Raw genomic sequence first — 20878 nt, forward strand, 5'->3', positions numbered from 1 at the left:
AACAAGATTTTTTTGGCACGAACGTTCAGTGCCTCGCTAAATTGCGATCGTATGATACACTTTCTGGCCACTGTGTAAACAAGAAAATGTGCGAGGCGCGCATGATCGAGAACAGTACATAGCTGGCCTGCCCGCTGCGGCAGCTTCACGGCATTACTTGCCCGCCCGTCTCGCGTGAAGACGCCGGCGCACAGTCTGTCTCTCAATTTGGTATTACCAAAGTTTCTCCGGAGTCGCCGCACGCGACATTCACAGATATCACCGCCAATCCTATTGCAATAAGCATCTTTCCCTATCTGTTTCATAGCGTGTGGTGCCATCGGAAGAGTAGCGCACGCTTTTAATAGGAGATAACCAAAATGCACCGCTGTTCCCTGCAGCAAAGGGCGATCGTATACGTTTTCTGGCCGTTAAGTCCCATGTGAACAAGAAAAGATGTGAGGCATGCGCAATCAAGAACAGTATATAGCCGCCTGCCTCACGTGAAAATGACGGCGCACACAGTTTCTTAATGAGTACCAGCAAGTTTCTGCCCGGGTTCACAGTTATCACCGCCAGACCTATTGCAATAAGCATTTCACTTATCTGTTTTACAGCGCATTTCGCATAGTGCAATTGGTAGTGCACTGCATGCCTTTAGTAGGCGATAATCCAAACACACCACCGTTCCCTGCTGCAGGCGGCACAATGTGGGCATCACGTTTCGCTTTAACGGCATCCTTCATTGCTCACCAGCTTGACTTCATTTCAGTTTCCTGTTGCCCTCTTAAAACACCACGCAATAGGAAAGCAACAAAATGCGTCTCGGGCTGCTGGAGCACCACCAGCTTCATGCACATCGGCGTCTCGTGCCCCAACTATCCGTGTGACACTTCGCTTTGCATTCAACAATAGTCTGTCAAATTTTTTAGTTACTTTGGATTGAACATTTTCCAGATTACTACGTTTTTTCATCGCATTTTTTTTCCAAAACATATGAACGAGGTTCTACTGTGCATGCTATCCAGAGATCACAGCATTTAACTTGTGCTACATACAGTAAAGGCTTGTTAATTCACAACTCGTTAACTCGAAATTTAGAATAATTCTAAGTAGCTACTGTGGTCTGTACAACAATGTATTGAAGGCAATACGTAACGCACCCCACTAATTCACACTGAAATCCGCACCGCCACTGATAATTCGAACTTCGTGCCATCGTGGATGGGGAGAGTGCTCGTGCGCAGGAGCACATTGGCGACACTGGCGTCGCTTCACGGGCCGCGCAGCTTTGCTCTTTCCATCTGCAAACTTTTGTTTAGACCTGACTGGAGAGAGATGCACTTGCACCTAGCCAGGTATGGCCAACGCTCTCTGTTGCAGGTCACTTCTCTCCCTCTCTCAAGAATTTCAAGATAAAACGTGGAAGCGGCTTTGCATATTTTCTTCGTTCCTTTCTTTCTTTTTTTACGTGACATCTTGGAGGCAGGCTATGCTCTTTCTCTACAAGTGTTCTGCTGAGGAGCAGCACCAGGTAATGTCAGAAACATGGCTGCTGTGACGCTTATCGGCACTCGCAATACCAAAAGGCATGGCTATTGAGATTCGTGGCTACTACTAAAGGAAAGCATCACTGGGATAAGTGTTTCGATGACACCTATATGTGTAGTGGAACTCAGCAGCGTGCAGCCAGTGCAGCTATGAAAGTACAACAGAGACAAATGTTGCAGCAGGTTGTGGTGTATTTCACGAGTGCATTTTAGAGCTCAGCTTTTGTTCCTGCGGCAAGCGTCGGCAGCCCAAAGGCGCGTTTAGTCTTATATTTTCGGTGCGCTTTGTTTGCGGCCAGTCACGCTATGCCACTTGCGTTGTGCCAGCCAAAATTCCGCCCCCTCTAGACTTCAACATGCGCGCCGTCAGCTGCTCTCTTCGGAGCATGCACAGAATGATCCCCAACCCTTGCGCCACTCTGAACATTTTGAACGGCTATCTGCAACCATAGGAAAAGCGACGGGGGCACTTTTTATTGCAATTATGAACACACCAGGTGCATTTCTGCCGCTGGTGTCACCGTGAGGTTCCGTATAAAGTCCAAGGGCATTAAAATTGTCGCTGCACGCCGTATGCTGTATGCGCAAGCGAAAGCGTGCAAGGGTGAATGCAGCTCAATCTCGTGTGTGCGAGCAAGGAAGGCGGAATGGAAGCATGCCCTCTCCCGTCGCGTGTGAGGCATGGAGGTGAGATGGGACAACGATGGGGGGGAGGACCCTTCTCCGGCAGCTGCTGCCTATGGCGCGGCCACGCAGGCACCCGCGCGGGCCTCATTTTCAAAGCAATCTGCGATGTTTCCAGAGTGCGCGTAGTGCCGATAGCTTCCTATACGCTGTGCTTGCTACATTTCATTCGCGTTGAAGTAAGGGATGTATGGAGGTGAACTCCCTTACTGCTGCAGCCGCGATTCCTCACTCTAGCATTTTCAGCGAGTTTCCACGGTCATCAAGTGAGATGTGTTCATGTTTAGCTGTGCGTGCGTGACACTATGATTGTTCATTTAGTTAGTAAGCGAATGCTTACAAGCTTATAAGGCCGATACAGCTACTATCCTTCGTACAGCTATCTACTAATTTGCAATCGCAATCGATGCTTCGCCTTTCGGGCGAAACTGCAAGATTTTTTTTCTCTGCGCCATGCATTGTGGGTCGGCGCAGTCGGCGCGATGAACGCATGGATGGAGCAAGAGCCATCACGACTTCGGACATATCAGACCACATTGGCTGCGTCCGGTTACATTGACTGCACCAGTGCTTCGAACTATAAACACTGTTATTCACGCCAGTGTGACGCAGCAAGTGTGTGCACGCACTCATGCTACATCGGACTATACGCACCTTAACCAAGCTATTTTTTCTCTGACTTTCATTAGATCGAATTTTGTATAATTCGAATTTGCATAGCATCCCCATAGAATTTGAATTAACAAGTTTTTACTGTAGTGTACTTTGCTTGGGCCACAGTAGGCAATAGTAGGCAGGGTAGTAGTATGTCGGCTTTGAAGTACAAGATATGTTTGTCATGTCAGAGAGCTGCATGTGCGTAACTACAAGTACTCAGTGTTATGCTTATAAATGTGCGATAACAACCTAGGACGTTTCTTCTGTCCTAGAATATACATAGGAAAAGTGGATCAAACACTATGAAAGTTGCCACTACTTTATTAGAAAACTGAGCGCTAGACACAGAATAGGAACACAGAACATACATGCTCACGTTCAGTGCTTTTGCATAATGCATTGCCAACTAGCCCATCTATCTATGCTATGGCCACCACCTCCTGGCAACACTGTTCTATGATCGAGATTAGACTCTCTTCTTCACACTCGGCTTCAATGCTTTGTGCCCTTGGGCACTCTCTTTATATCTGTACAGTACTCTGCAAAAAAATTGCAGAAATTCTTCACAAAATTACATAAATACTATCCAGGGAATACTGTGGATTCAACAACATTGCAACATCATACAAAAGGTGACCAAGGAAGTTTGCTTCAAATCTGCAGACAATTTATCAGACGCTTAGTGCTGTCATTCTTGTTCACATTTTCTGCCTAAATACACTGCCAATACCGCAAAAATCTGTTCCGCAGACGCTTATTCCACCGCCCGTCTTGCTGCGGAACGCATCCAGACGACAGATGGAGTGAGCAGACGGCCGCGCCGGAAAAATAATGATGCCGGCATTGCCCGAAGCGACTGCCGTCCGCCTCGAACCTGTCAAGTTGTCGTCATCCACTGTGTCGCCCGCAACTTTCAAGCTGAAGCTTGTATTTGGTTTAAATTTGTGTCCAGAAGCTTCGACAGCAAAGTATTCGTGATGAGTGGGCACCGTTTCCGAAAGCCATACTCAGATTCTCAGCGTGTAGGCTTAGAGTGGCTGTATTGGCTGAACATGGCCTCGAAGATGTTGCGGCGGCCCGAGCGGATCTCAGTGGACATAAGTTACAAATGTTTGCTTGTTTGTACTCACTCTAGATGGCGCCATCAGTGCAATAAAGACTTTGTCATACGTGTTTTTCACTCTGAATGAAGATGTAGATCGAAAGAAAATGACGGTTGGCCGCAATGGCTGCTGTTTTGTCCGAATTGGATGATGACGAGTACTTGTTTCATCGAAAAAGGTAATGTTGGCAAAACAACTATATCGACAACAAGCATCTCAGTATGCAAAACCACTTGTACTGAGAGCTGTTGGTCCATTTCGCTGGCGATGCGCTGCCAAATAGTCTCTTTCGTTCTCATGTCCGCGTGATCGGTGAGAGTCATGTCCCACAACGCGGGGAACTGCTCCACGAGATGCAAGAAGAAAGTTGCCTCGTCGGTCAAGTTCACTGTAGTCGCTATTGTGCGAGTTCGCGCAAACAGGCACGAATGGTGTCAACAGCGATGAAGCTGTTTCGGAAAGATCCCAAAGCCGCGCTTATTGCCAGACTGTAGAGCATGCTAGGCTAAATCCTCAGCATTCGCCCCCCAGAATCCGGATGTGAAAAATAGCTAGGCATTTTCTGCTCGTGGGGGTCGCCGACGGCGTGCGGACGGCATGAATCCGTGACGCATAGTCACGTGATGCGCCGTCCATCACGGAAAAGATGAATTTAGTCCATCGTATGGATCCACCATTAGCGCCTTATCCATTCGCGCCGAAACCATTATGAAACGTGACGAAACGTACACTGGCGGCACCTGCTAATAACTCCGCACGCTGCGTTTCCGCCGCTGCGTTACTGCCGCTGCGCGCTGAAGAGACGCGCGTGGGCCCACACTTGAAAGAGACTTGCAAAATGGGCAGGGTGCGGCTTATGCTGAGAGCTTTTTGAGTGCTGTGTTCTCGTTGCCTCGTTCACGTTGAAGCGACAAGCAGCGTGATGGTACAATTTGGTACAGTCGCTTGCTGCTGCGGACTTTATCTTGAAAGCAGTTGTCTTACGTGACGGACTGAAGGAGAGATATTTTTCTCGCTAGGTAAGCACAGAAATGCCTATGCATTTTAAAAAAAATGTGCTTCTGCGCGGTTACTACTTAAATTAAATTGTATTGGGTTCGACGGCGACAGCGAATTCGCACCCTTACTGGCAGCTTCTTTGTTTACCGGAAGCGAATCTTGAAGGCCATACTTTTGTGCGCTGCAATCGGCAACAGCTGTATGAGCAGGAACTAAATCACGGTGGCCATGTTTAAGCGTCACTATCGCTGGCAGCTGTCGTCTGGGTGTCGTAACTCGGGAATCGAACGTCTGCACACATGAGATTTTGCCAATTTTGTGCCTGTGCGTGTAGAACAAGAAAGAAAATAATACACCCTAACCATTTCGTGGGCACTGAGTGACTACGGGTTAAGCAGTCAGCCAATACATGGGGTTCAATGAGGGCCAGGTCTTTGCGACTATGTTTAAACCGCAATTACACATTAAGCGGGTACGTATTAATGAGGTTTTACTGTACAAATTTACAACAACGTACATTAAACCATGGCAGACCAATGTAGCAAAAGTAAGAAAGTTCTTTTCCCAAGAATTCTAAAACTGAGGTAGCAAATTAGCTTTGTATTCCACATGCAACTTGTAGTCTGTAGGATGCAATTGGAGAGTTTGAGCACGCAGGAAAAAGCAGCACTATAGAAATTCCAGAAGTAGGCACGGGGCATGGTAGCAAATGTTTAACTTGGTATGGTGCTGCAATACCTTATGAGAAAAGTGCAAAATGTGTCCAGCAATAGAGGACACATCACCTGGCGAATATCTTGCAAGAAAGTTTTCTTTAAAGCATCTCATAAGAGCGGATCTATTGGCAATCAAATGCTGTCCTTGCTGCATATTCTCCACTTTCCTCTAATTTGTGATGCTTCAAGTGTGCTCAAAGCTGTGCTAATGCAAAGCAATCTTGCACTGCTCCACCAGTCCTCAAGCTAAGCTCTGACATCGGCACAACCTTCAAGATCATAATGCAAAGAAGGGGTAAGGCGTGCAGACACGGACACAAGAGAAATGGACAACACGAACGCCGAATATCAACTGAAGGAAGCACTGAGGAAAAAAAAAGGAAAGAAAGAAGACAAAAAACTCATCTGTGCATGCTCTGGATTGGTAGCACCACGTGTCAATTGGGTAGATGTGATTGTCTACATGAGAGGTAACTGTTAAGGCATTTGATCTCTTCCTTATGTAAGGTAATTGAAGGCTGACTCACCCAAGCACTTCCACCATTATTGATATGCCATGCCTCGACCATAAGACATATATCTTCATTCATATGCCTGTACAATGTCTTCTTTCTTTTTTTTTTTTCGCCTCAGTGGTTCCTTCACTTGATAGTCTGCATTCATGTTTTCCACTTCTCTTGTGTCCGTGTCTGCACGCCTTACCCCCTCTTTGCATTATGAATCCTTACCAACTAGCTCGGCTTTCTGTCGTTCTAAGCTTCAAGATCAGTCTGTTCATACAGCTGACTTCAAAAGCCATAGATAGCGTTAGTAGTGGTACTGTTCTCTGCCACCTAATGGCACCACCACATCATCGATCATAAGATTTCTCCATTTCTGGCCCTGACAAAACGCACTCCTTAGTTGTCATGTCTAGAGGAATCTGGCCAATAGCCATAGAGTTAATTAGTGTGCTATGGAAGCAGCAGGGATTTCAAGAAGTTTAAAGAAAAGGCATGAGGTCTTTTAAATAGAATTGTAGGCTCCCTGTTGCATGTACTGGAATATTTGGCTCAGACGTACAGGTGAGGCCACTTCTAGTGGGAACACGGGAGCTCAGAGTGTTGCTCTGTGGAGCGCAAAAGCCGGCACCACGTCAAATCTTATGGCACAGGCACAATCAAAGAGAAAGGCAATGCGCCTAGCGTGTCGACTGCTATGGTTTCTCTCCTTTGCCATGCACACTGATATTTTGATTGTATGTACTTGCAGCTCCGAGTTATGAATGCTGCACAAGGCGCTCCGCCTATCGCTACCTGTGCAGCAAAGCTTCACGAGCTGCCAATGGTGGTGCTAGCAATGGCCGCGCCTGTACACAAACGGCCCTGTCTAGCGACTCAGTAGGTTTATTCATCATGTTTAAGAAGTGTTGCAGGGATCAGTTACAAAAGTGAGTAGCAAAAAGCAATGGAAGTTGGTTTCAGTCATCTTAACTGCCAATTGCAATGAAATCTCACTTGAGCTCAATTTGTTAAAAGCATTAGAAAATAAGCTGTTGGGCTAGTCGGCTTGACATGATTTTTGCAAAGGGGAGTGCAGAAGTGTTGCGAAAGAAAGGGAGACCTGGACAGGAAAGAGCATCTTTCCTGTCCAGCACTCCTTTTTTCCGCAGCGCTTGTGCACACCCCTTCACAAAAATCATTGTTAAAAGCAGATAAGTGTGTCACCAGAGTAATTGCAGCAATGCCATAAGGCTAGCAACTACACTGATCATTAATTAACAGCATCTACATAGATACCCTGTCGTGGATAACAGGCACTCCCTAGCAGTGTGCCACACAACCACAGATTAACGAGAATATGGCATCAATGCCAGAATCCCTTGTGGTGCAGTGAGAGCAGTTTCATTTTTTTTTGTCTCTTAGATATATTAAAAGTTGTCCTGTACGTGGAGCCACGTGCAGCATACACTAGGTGTGTGAAGCAGTGAACGGGCACACTGGTTCAGGTCGTGCCGAGATTTGGCTCTGTGTCACTTCCAGTGAGCAGCAGTGGTGGCACCTATTTCCCAGTTTCGGTATGAAAAGCATGGAATTTTGTGGGCTGCTTCTGATGCATCTCTTTGCACTTTGCATGAATTGGCACCGAGCCTTCTGTCCAGCTTACACTATCAGTACAAGTATGTCTTGCGTGATGCAAAGGTTTGCAGCAGTTTGCTTTTGAGTCTTTACAAATTAAAACTATTAAACACTCTTTACTGCAACATAGTAAAGGCCGGCCAGCTGTTAAGCCCAATTACAGAATGGTTTTCACTTTTCTTGCAAGTGGATGCACGTTCATAACTGCATGAAGAAGATGGACCCAGAACCTTACCTGAAAAATGTTGTTGTCCCTAACAGGGTCTACGATGGAGTTGGCAACTTCTGGTGATGAACCGTAGGCACGATTTGAGCTCTGGCGCAAGAACTCCGAGCCCGACATCACTGGCGGCATCTTGGAGTCTGACACATATGGCACACCACACCATCCGCGGAAGTGGCGGACCTGCATAACCAAGAGGTAAGTGATAGTTACGACGAAAATAAAATTTCATTAGGATGTTTCGCACATAAATATTGCTGGTGGCATGCGTGAATGCAAGATTCTTGGCATAGGAACTATAACACAGCTAAGGAATGCAGTTGGCAATATATGGTCAAGTTATGAGAATGCTTATGAATGACTTGCCTGGCCTACATGATTCATTTCTCTGCTGAATTCTCAGATTTTCTAATGACAACTACTCACATTATTGTTTGAAGTGAATTATCACAAGCTCTATTCGACTCAAAACCAATTACTACAAGAGGAAAATATATGATTATAGACACATAAGTAAAAAAAAACACACACACACACTCAATAGCTACTTCTACCCAAACCTTGTTTATACAACTGTTTACAGCCCAGTTTTGGCCGCAACATACTCATTGTCACTTGACTGAACAGCTCATTTAAACTTTGCCAATGGCAGCAAAGATTTTCTTCAAGTGGTTCATTTCAGTTCTCTGACAAAAGCATGTTTTTTAAGGCCATGAGCAGTAGCTTCGTACTCTTATTGCTGTTGTTTATTTGTGCATACACTATTTTCCATGCTTAACCAACCTGCCCACATAGCTATTCCAAGCAAATGGACCAATATCAGCAACATACTGGCTATATTGTAATAATATCACCACACAATAATCGGAGCATCTTGCCATATTTGGTTTGTTTCACATGTTCATATTTTATTCATGCACTAATGTCTAACTATTCTATTTAAATGGCAAGTCATTTTCTATGGTAAGCCTTAAAGCTGCACAGTAATACTTCACAAAAGGAAGCTGACTCACTTAGGCTAGGTCAATGTGTGCTGAAAGTACTGACGGCCAGCCAGAAATTTAAGATCATTTTCAATTACCATCAGCATTAACCACCTTAATTCAAATTACAATAAGCTACCTTACACACACTGCCTGCACTGTGGTCTTACACCTTTGCTAAAACAAAATCCCTGGCTAGGAAGGCTAGGCTCACTGGAGATACTGAAGAGGCTGTTCAGAATAACTAAAAAAGCAAGAAAATGTGCAAGCTCAAAGAAAGAGAGACAGAGGATGTGTGCCAGTGTTCTTTTAATTGTTCAATGACAAAACAAACTGAGAACTTCCCTTGAAACAGTATGTTTGCACTGGCTAACCGCTGGTAAAATTGTGCATTTGTCCCAATACTTGTAAATATTATGCATGACAACGGACAATGTGTGCTATCATAGGCTGTCTGGCACACGTTATAGCTACACAGAGTAACAGTGCAAAGATAGGACGTGCTAAGGCCGAAACATCACTTCGTCTACGACTAATGCTAACTCTGTCCTTTAAGTTCGCTTTAACACAATAACTACTGTGTGTATTTCATTGTCAAAGGCTTAGAATACTACACGTATATAAATGGCCACAAACACAGAGCTCCGGTGCCACCATTACAAGGGCAGCTGTTGTCTGCTTGGCTTTATGCAACAACTTGATTTCATGGCTCTTTGCCATGAACTTCAGAATGATTACCTTGTTGTTTAATAAGCTTAGGCATAGCTTGAAGCCAGATGAGGAAGCACCTTTTATTGTTACCAGCTGCAACAAGGCTCTGTTCCAATTATTGTAAATGATATCTTTTCTAACACTGGCTAGAAACAATATATGTAGTATATAGGGTGTTTTTTTTTTTAACTTTAAATGCACCAAACTTTTCAAAAATTGCCTATGGCAAAGAGCACAATTCTAACCCTTGATCTAAATTACTTTATGAGGGGGCCATCGGTAGAGCATTGCACGCGTAATGCGGAGACGTGGGATCGTTCCCCACCTGTGGCAAGTTGTTTTTTTCATCCACTTTCAATTCCATTCACTTATAATTTCTTTATTTCAATTACTCAGTATACAAGTAATTTCCCTGGTGTTGTCCTTGGTGTCTGTTTGTTGGCTTCTTACAATATGATTAATAAAAACTGGGCCCCTCGGTTAACCACATTTGTTCTCGTTAAATGAGGGGGCCATTACTTCTGTGAGAAATCAAAATGTTCAATTGAATAATTAACATAATTACACTAACTACCTATTTAATTAATAACTTTACACCACATATTTTAGTTTACGAATTGAAGCCACTGAGTTCGCATGGCATATCTACTTGGAACGAATTCTCCAGACAGAACCAGTTCCAAGATATTAGCTTTCAATGTGTCTACCAAAATGCATTGGTGTTCCAGTTACTTTTGTGCTTCAATGCATAAAACAACAGTTTCTTAGAAAAATTACTGCAACACTAATGCATTTCATCGAACACTTTGAAAATTAAAATCCTGGAACTGGTGCAGTCCAGAGGATTCGCAATGCAAACTCAGCGGCTATAATTAGTAGAGTGAAATATGTGGCATAAAGTAATTAATTTGAAAGTTAATTAGCATACTTATGTTAATTATTCAATTGAACATTTTGATTTCTCTTAAAAGTAATGGCCGCCTCATCGAGTAATTTAGATCAATGATTAGAACTGTGCTATCTGCCATAGGCAATCTTTAAAAAATTTGGTGCACCTAAAAAAAACACCCTCTATAGTTAGTGTGCCTTACTAGTTTGCTGTAGTACAGTCTTATAATGCGCATGATGGACACACAATCATATCATCAAAATCACTTTTGGGTCCATCACCTTGGTGCTGCATTCTTTGAGATTACGTTTACTATTAAGACAGTGCTCACAGTACTAAACACATAACTCAGCTTTATGGTAACAGTCATCATTAGCTTAAACCGTTAAGGGATCCTGAAACCTCAGCTTGATATTAATGATTGTCACTTTTTGGCTTATGATGAACCTACTTTATTATAGGTATTTTGTCACTAGTTAAATGGCTTGTTGCATGGAGAGCAAGCAGTCTCTCTATCGCAATGCAGATGGCAGCAGACATTCTACAGGTTGTCCTACATAACTTGAGCCAAGACTTCAAAAATGAAAGACATTAAAAGGCAGGTAACAAAGTTACGTGACAGGGCATAGCGCCCCGTCACTTCCCTGTGGCCACTTGCTTGTTCAACTATTGCACGCTTGAGTACAGCACAATACCAGTGCACAAGCACCTTATCACATTTTTTTTTTTTATATTTCACGGGCTTTCTTTGACATGTGAAAAAAATAACTACGCGAGACATAGTGTGTAGAGAACAATTTATTAGGTGTGTAGGCAGTCGTGCCGGCAACCCACGAGCCGTTCGGTCATCCCTACATTTATTTCGGCAGAAGGGAGAAGGTGGCAAGCGGAGTGGTGGCTGCGGCGACCAGCGTAGCAGGCTCTTAGTACAGACTAGTGAACGCCATGTTTTGTGCCGCGAGCATGTGCCGCCCAACTTGGTTCTTTTCTTCATTTGTAGCCGGTGGCAAGGTGCCCGCTGCAAGCACCTACCAAAGCGCACCACGTTGCGGCATCAGCGGGAGCTACAGGTGGTTTATGAATGTGCTCGACATCTTTGTGTATCACATTTGCGGTCTTAAGCTATTAACGAAAAAGCTGTGTAATTAAATGTCATTAAATATTTACTTATGGCAAAAATAAAACATAGGTTGAGTTACTCTCGGCTATTTATTGCCAACACCATACGTTCAGTTCGATTCCTGTCCAAAGTGCCTTTCTTTGAAGTCTTGGCTCAAGTAACATGGGACAACCTTTATACCTCCATAGCTTTTATTGAATCAGATTTTCCGCACTATTTCAGTGGCAGATCTAGGGCAGCCTCCAAGGGAGGACCTTTATCAAAGTGTACAGACAAGAGAGGGAGGATGAGGGAAGGACTCGTTGCATGCTTAGTAATACCAGTGCTAAAGCGCCTGCATTCTCAAGGGTTGAGGTCAGTGCAGTATTTGCAGTTATATTTGTGTATTCTCAACATGTCATTAAGTCAGATCATGTAACAAAAACGAGCCATCATGGTACAGCTCCTGAAAAAAGGGAGTGAGAGAGAGAGAAAAGGGAAGAAAATGAACCCCAAAAGAAGTACAATAAAGTCCTTTCTGAATTCACATGTGAGCTTCCTTCCCTGCACTGCTTATTTGGCCAACTACTGGTGGCACCAATCATGATCTAAATGATGGCAAAATGCTAGCTGCACTGCTGGGGCTTGTCACTTGTGCATAGTTTCATAACATGAGCAACTCCTACACTTCCCTTGTGGCAAGACAAGCAAACCGCGCTCGTATGTGTGGACTGCGAAAATGACTGTCTCCACCAGCTTGGCAGACTGCCTGGCAAAAAAAAATTAGCTTTACAATTATGAAGCAGGTCTTTTGAACTGGGATTCTTAAATGTTGTTTTACTAATTTTATGAGTGCTGAAGCAATATTTAGCAAGCACACATAGAGTTGCCCAAAATAACTATACAAGTAGTGAAAGACAGCTACTTTAGACAACATATGCATCTGAGAGGTGAAAGAACCCATAACAGCGACTACTACAAAAACATAGGGACTGTTGGGTACCTTTAGGTACATCTAGCTACATATGAGTAGCACCTAGGTACTTTCCAGCACTGGTAGATAGAGGTGCAACCACAAGGCAGTTGCTATGGGCCACAACAGTCTTTCAATGCAGACCATGCTGATAAAACTGGCAATATTAATGCAGATGATTACAACCAGGACATACTGCTTCATGAATGGATGCTTTTGTCATGTGTACTTTGGCTGCCCTGCAATGCTTCGCAGACCCCATAAGATACTCATATACAGACTCGGTGGCATAGCCAGGAGGTGGCACACTGGGCACCACACTCATTCAAAGGAATTTCTGAGGCTTAAAAGAAACATGCTTCCAAGGCCCCTCTAAAATTCAACAGAAAATCAGTGCTCCTAGGAATAGCAGGGACATGTCATTTTGGAAGTGCAACGAATAAGTTTGAATCCAGTTAAGCAGACTCTTAAACACAACTACAAGCAAAACACCTCAAAGCAATTATTTGCATTTCCTAAAATCATCAAACTATTCTTAAAGCAATGCAATGCTGACTAAAATGTAGGCATGGTTTGTTTACCTATGTGCCTGGAAGCAGGATACAGACATGAAGACTGTCTCCCGTCAAATAAATGGAAATGGAGACTTGAAAAAAATGCTTCACCTGACTAACTGAGCATTGATCCTTAGTGTCACATTAAAATGCTGTACTGGGGTGGCAGTGCTGTTATTTATGCAGGGCACCCATGAAGTCTAACACTCTGAATGCTAAGATTTCACACCACAAAGCTGGTTTCACAATATGGCTAACTTCTTTTTGATGGTAATTGTACAACCTAGCCCTGAAATATGATACGCAACTGTTCAACCATACAACCTAGCACTGAAACATAGCCCGGGCTAGGGTAGACAACATAGGGAGAAAATGTGCTAGCTGAGCTGCATCACACAGGGCTGCATGCATTTTTATGGTCTCTTCTTGTTCATATTTTTTTTACTGCATAGGCCTTGTGGCAAATTCCCCTAATAATAATAATAATAATAATAAGAAGAAGAAGAAGAAGAAGAAGAAGAAGAAGGGAGGAGCAAAGCTGACAAACCTTGTAGTGTGTGAACTGGCGATAAAGGTACACGCCACCAACGATGCCTGTCGCCAGCACCAGGAATGCAGTGAAAAAGACGCACAGTGTTGTGGTTGTGCTTACGCGACGGGCGCGCATAGTCACTATCACAGGGCTGCCTTCCACATCGCCTTCATTGCCCTGCAGCATTTTGAAAAGAAGGTCAGTTGGGCAGAAATGCAGAAAACATTGTATGCATTCTAACTATCGGACAAGCCTTCTTCATTATACATAAAGACAACATGAACCCCATACCAACCTTGAATCCTTTCTGCATAAGTAATATCGGAACCATAATGTATTCTGAGAATGCATCTCATTTTTGGTAGTGTGGCCAATGTCTTTTAAAAGAAAGATCCAATCACATTAGATGCCTTGCCAGAGAGAGGCAACAAATGTTTCTACCAGCAATATCAAGTTTGGACACTTCAACCATGAAAGGCTGCATATACTTGCACAAGATCAGTAGCTAACATAATGGCTTTTCAGAGTGGCTGTACTATTCCTTTTACTATCTATCTTGCACTGTACAAAAAGCAACAGCATCTGAAAACAAAGCGGAAACTAATAAAACCAAGAAGCAGTAAGTAGTTTTCCCTAATGTTTCTCAATAACATTAATGAACACACACACACACACACACACACACACACACACACACACACACACACACACACACACACACACACACACACACACACTTTTGTCACCAGTGCACCAAACTCACTGCCAGACAATTATGTCAAGGGTGTGCCAATGTGAAATCAGTACTCAAGCAATGATTACAGCAGCTGTTTGGTTTCTGACCCAGCCGCCTAATATTTGCTATGCACTTCCCCCCTTCAAAATACTTGCCCTTCTGCAAGTTCTTTTTACAGTAAAAAAAAAAATTAATTTTGTGGTCATGAATGTTATTTATTTACCCTCAGGGCCTTTGGGACGTTACAGTTGGGGTGGGTACATGGTTGAACAAGAACAGAATCCAAAGTTGTGGATGAAATCAAGAAAATAAGAAGAAAAACAAAGCACACATATACAAAAAGCACATAGTGCAGGGCTTTAAAAAAATACACATTCAAAGTACAAAGATAAACAAATGTGTTGAAGCTACACATGCAGAAAATTTTTCATCGCATCTTTGAAGGCCACAGGATATTGTATTCAGGCAATGGATGGGGGCAGGTAGTTCCAATATATTGTAGTTTTCAGCAAGAAAGAGTGCAGAAATAGGTTTGTACGGCAGAATGCGGCATGAACTTTATGTGTATGGTCAACAAGTCTTGATAAGCAAGCTGGTTCTGAAACGAGTTCACTTTTTAAAGATGGGTTGGTGAAATAAATTTTGTGAAGTAAACATAGACGGGAAAGCTTCCTTCTAACATGTTAGTTAGGTAGACCTAGTTCCGATTTCAATAAGGAAACACTCGCAGTATGGGCATAGTTAGATAGAATGAAACATGCTGCACGATATTCAACTGCTTCGATATTGCTGCTTTGATTTGAACTGCTCCTTACATATTGGTTTTCACCATACATAGTCTCAATATAAAGAATGCAACCTTTCCAGATTATATCGCAAGAAAATTGAATTTAGATGCACCTTCTGCAGACCTCAAAGTAGACGTATGTACAATCCACTACAAATTGCATTAGTGTATCTTTGCTTGCTCTGTAACATTCAATTGTGTAGACATATTTGGTACAATATTGCTGCAGGTTGCTTTACCAGGCCAAAATTTACAAGGTCAAGTATTAGCATACTGGTTAGATATTTAACTCAAAACAAAGTGACTTTGAGAGTACCCCAGATCATCATACATGACTCAATCTTGTCTGTTTAACCCTTTAATGACGAGGTATATAAGTATCCAGAAAAAAATGTTTAATTTCTATCTAAATATGCAGAACACATCAAGAATAAGCATAATCGACAAAACAACAAAATATTTAGCAAAATCTTTTTAAGCAATGAAAAAAAAAAAAGAAAAACAGGCAGGAAACCGCAAGTGGGATTCAACCCAAGCCACCTAAGGCTTCATTTTCAATTTGTTTAGACAGCTCTCATCCTATGTGAACCACAGGTGTACATTTCATTTGCTTTACCTCACACGTGTGGCACCACTACAACTGGATATGCTGCATCAGCCTGTTTCCTCTGACCTTGCTTTCACAAGACAATGATTCGCATGCCAAACTTTTTCCTTGTCCAGTGTTCCTGCTCTAAACCAACAAATGACACTTGCTGCCTGTCATTCAGTGTTGGCTGAAGACATTTAGCAAGAAACTTCGTGCTCAACACTGAAACATGGCAAGAAAAAAAATTTTTTTTGGTATGGTGCCTGTAGGCAATACTCGTCAATAAAGGGTTAAGCAAAAGTGCATAGATAAGTTAGCACAAGCAAGTGCGCAGTTGAAATGTATACACACCATGTACACAGCTCTACATGTGTCATCTTCTTTATATTCCTTTTTCTTTCATGTAGAGCAGCAGTCCAGAGACTTTAGTTCCTTAAGCCTGACTGTCATCTTTGCCTATTGTTCATTAAAGCTTTCGCTGCACAAAACTTTGGAAGCCTTTTACAAAGATACACTAAAAATTTACAACACCAAATGGGAATTTATAATCAAGGGAGGCTGCAGAGCAAAAGTGGAAGAAATCTTTCTTTTTTTAAATCATCGCCCAAGCACTGTGCACAGATGGTTAACCAGCGAAGCTAAAATGTGCAGCCCCGGTGTTTATCACTAGGTTAATCCTGACAGTTCATTAACCGATGGCTTGGTGGGCTTCCAGGTCCTCGGTACACAAATGCTGCTTGTGCTCGGCTGCACGAGCCTGTTCGTGTGCCCAGGCTGCAGCATCGGCACGGTGTACACGATCTCGTTCCCGTATGACGCATGGCCTACCTATTTCGGAGCCGGAGGGAAACTGCTGCGCACGCGCTCGGCTGCGACGGAGAGCAACGATGTCACTACTGGTGCAGCTAATCCAACACCACCTAGATAGCAACAGGCCTTTTTGCTATGTTACCTGGCCCGACTACCATAGAACTTAATGGGGATGCTCCTGAGTAGGCAATGGTGATTTTGACGTCACCGCTTTTCATCACGCCAGCCTTGTCAATGGAAATTTTGGGCCATGTAGCGTGATGTCATGGATCGGAGTAAATAGGCCTTATGCTATCTAGGTGGCGTTGGCTAATCGCGAGGCTCTCTATCTTTTTTTTTTTTTCACGCGTGTGCATGGGGTTGATCCGGAGGAGTTTTCGGCATACAGGCGACCGACAGACGGATGCACAGATGAATTGGCTAGTCATATACAGCTTCTCTGTAAAAAGCTGCCTCTCATACAGTGCTTGATGATGAAGCACTTTCAACAAAGTTTTTTTCAACAGTTATAAAGTGCAAGATGGTTCTTGCACTGACAGGCACGGACATAGAAAGCGGGCACAGGACACACGAAGCACTTCACATGCCTTGTACCTCCTTTCTATGTTCATGTCTATCAGCATAGAAACCATTTTGCAATGCCTAACCAACTTGCCCAAATCGCCACTGATCGGAGTTATCAAGTGTCATGTGCCATGACTTCCAAAATAATATCGCTAGCTATTATTAATTGGAACTAATGACAGCCCTTAGAGCAGCAGTGATAAAGAAACAAGTGCAAGTTCAGGGAAGGCACGGCAGGATGTTTCATCAAGATAATTGGTCTAGGCGTACCATGGCTTCACAGACTGGCCCAAACTAAGACACTATGATAGAGCCAACTCCACAACACGTTTTATGTCTTAAGTTAAAATCCCCTTTAAAAGTCACCCATTTCGATCTACTGGCATCCCCAATGAAAAGTTACCAGCAAAGCAGCAATGCATCACAAATCAAAAGTTCCATGAAGCTTTCCTTCGGTAAAAGAGCAGTCTTATTGATTAGATTCAGGAGAGAACTATTTGAAATGCAACAGGATTTTACAATTTCTAGTTAATTGCACCCAATTTATACATTTAAATGTCAGAAGCTTTTGACACAGACTTTGTACGTGTTCTTCATTTTAATTTTCTGTGTCATGGGTGCTCAGTTGCATTTGAGAACCAGAAAGGCTTAATTGATCTTTCACTTTACCAAAATTAGTTGCAAAAAGGAAGAGCAGTATGGTAGTCCTACATTTCATCAAATATCATCTGACAAGAAAAGAGAATAGCTGCAAGAAATATTAAGAGAAAAAGAAGGTGCAGCATCATGTTTGTTGCAACTATTATTCTCTTGCCAAACAATCTCTATCTTCATACTCAAGACTACTTTCCTTCATCAAACAACGATGGATATACAGTACTTTTAAACACGTCAGGCAATGTAGCTCATTACTGATCATTGTCATGACACAATAAAATTACACTTTACCTAGTTAACCAAGCACGACACAAAGGTTGGCTGCCCTAGTTACTACCCTTCAACCAGTTAAAGTACAAGTGCTACATTAAGGCAATGCCACACATTTTTCACCTCCGCTGTGCCCTTTACTTACTAAAGACAAGCACAGAAACCACTACAGAGATCCAAGACTCGGAATGGTAATGCCATATTTAAATCAAACCGTGCCAATAAGCTCCAAGTTTTACATGACCACAATGTAAATGACAATGATGGCATCGATCCTCTAAAGATGTGGTGGTTTTCTGTAACTACACTTCCATTCTCAAATGTGGTAAATTTTGTCTGGCAGATGTTCGGATACACAATCAGTTTTGGAGAAAGTCATGTGGTCAATGGCTTGCTGGATACCCTATGTTTATACGAGTTGGCAACACAGCTTGCACTAAAGTTTTGTGCCCAGGACAATTTTGTTCTCAAGCGACATAAACATAGTTCAAATTCAAATTCTGGAGTATTGCGTGCCAAAACCACAATCCAAGTATGAGGCGCATGCCATAGCAGGGTACTTCGGATTACTTTTGACCACCTGGCTAGAGTTATCTAAAGGGGCACCTGGATATAAGTAAATGGGCAATCTTTCATTTCACACTTACAGATATGCTGCCAAAGTACAAGAAAACTGAAGATGCTTTCTGTTTCACTGTAAGTCCTAGCTGTTTGTTTGACAGAAACTCCCCACGGATACAGTTTGATGCTGTACAGAAAATAGCATACAGTCTGCTTTCTTTTTTGCAAGCCATGCAGTATGTCAATTCTTTGCACAAGGTTGTTCTGTTCCTAAAAAAAAATATTTTTCTTTCCAGAACCTAACAGCCACTGCTTAATGTCAGCAGTCTGTGTTTTGTGATGACAGCTCTCATATACCATTAAATGTTAATAGGCATAATGAAAACAAAAAGAAAAACAATAAAGTGAACAGATTAATCACTGGTAAGTGAAGGCATCCTGGAACTCAACATGGCAAAAAAGTTTGTCACAGCTCAACTTTACATATGCAAAGGTTATATTCAGCTATGCAAAGTGCTTAACAGACTGTTTTGGTGAGACTCATTATTCTCTCTAGTCATCTAATACGGGTGTCACACGGCGCACTTTTGATCGCGATCAAGCCCGATCCGGTTAGAATTTCGCGGTCGTGATTGGCTCCTTTGCACAAAATGCGCGAGAGAGCCAATCGCAGTCGAGAATTTCGATCCGGATCGGTCCCGATCGCGATCAGAAGTGTACATGTGACACCGGTATAAGGAACAGCACGAAGGTCTATACAGGTATTTCATCTTGCTCAACTGTCGTAGACCCTTTGTGTGATTTTATTAAATGTAACGTCAGAGGATTGCGAATGCGCAACTACCTAAACAAGGAGAAAAAAGTGCAGTCCGACATGTACAATTATTTTGCTACAAAGGTCGGAAACACAAGCGGAAATCCTACAGCACACCTTATGAGACACTTGCAGCAGCAGTCGTACCGTGAAATTTTTACACACCTAACGACTGCTCATTGGAAAGACTAGGCGCAGGGTCGATTCGCGCAGCTGAAAGCTTTCCAAGGCTGATATTTGAGGCTACCGCTTAAGACACCAGAGCGCTTGATCACACTATCCGCACAGCGTTTACTTGAACGCGATCCGCCCTTTCGTACGCCTCAACGACACGAACCATCTGCATGCATTCACCGCGACATTCACGACGCTCGAGCGCCAAGTCGGTGATATGGCGCGCTGCACGCGCTCTCGAAAGCTGCAGACGTTGCCGGCAGCCTCATCTGCAATGCGGAGTGTTGCAAAAAAGATATATCGCAAGCGCTTCGTGAAATACGTGCACGGCATGTCCTCTTGGCAAGGGCGCAACACGCCGGCGACCGTGCGTTGTCGACATCGGTATTTTGGCCGTGGCGCGAGCAGTGCGGCACGAACAGCAGCAGAGCATCGCGGAACTCCTGCTGTTCTCAAAATAAGTGATACTTCACGAATGAGGCAGCAACCTCTGAGGCATCCTCGTTTTCGCCGCAGAGGCGCTACAAATGCAGTGGAGTCAAAAGAGCGGCGCCCGAGGCGGACTGGGCCACAGTCCAAAAGTGCCGGGTTCAAGACTACGCAGACAGTTCCTGCTGATCAACGTGCCGGTGTATTCGGAGTAGTGCAGGGAAACCGTCTCTGCACCACGCGCACTGGCAGAAACCTCGAATAGTCAACTCGATACCGTGCCGCGGAAGGCAGAACAAATGCTTTTAATTGTTTTGTTGTTTTGGTGACGCCAGCTACGTACGCTTTTAAAGGCTGACAAATCAACGGAAAAAGAGAAGAGCTCGAAAGAACAGCTGTAAAAGGGAGAAAGAAACTAATAAAATGCAAGCGAACACGAAACAACAGAAACCACTCCGAAAGGAAACTGCCATTGCCTTTACTTTTCGATGCAGCCTCAATTGTACGTAAACTTTGTGAAAAAACATTGGCGACTGGCCTGACGCGCCAAGCATAGCGACAAACGACAACGCGAATTGCGCTGGTCCGAAACAAACAGTGCATTCCTAGCATTACGTAAGCGCAGTCAGTTGCTACCGCTGACGCTTCGTGCGTGTTTGCGAGGATAACGCGCAGCCGACCCAGTGCACTCGCGCACCCACTTCCTCCGTCTGTTCGG

General features: G+C 43.5%; 1 protein-coding gene across 1 annotated transcript in view; it reads right to left on the reverse strand.

Annotated features, from left to right (window-relative positions):
* The window catches only part of LOC142572750 (integral membrane protein 2B), a 34312-nt gene that overhangs the window by 13097 nt on the left and 337 nt on the right, over positions 1 to 20878 (reverse strand). The window contains exons 2-3 of the mRNA XM_075682074.1: positions 13785 to 13946; positions 8041 to 8211 (exon numbers count right to left, since the gene is read on the reverse strand). Coding sequence (XP_075538189.1) covers positions 8041 to 8211; positions 13785 to 13946 — 333 coding nt within the window. The remainder of the gene's footprint in view (positions 1 to 8040; positions 8212 to 13784; positions 13947 to 20878) is intronic.

Source organism: Dermacentor variabilis, chromosome 2 (assembly GCF_050947875.1).
Source record: "Dermacentor variabilis isolate Ectoservices chromosome 2, ASM5094787v1, whole genome shotgun sequence".
NCBI lineage: Eukaryota > Metazoa > Arthropoda > Arachnida > Ixodida > Ixodidae > Dermacentor > Dermacentor variabilis.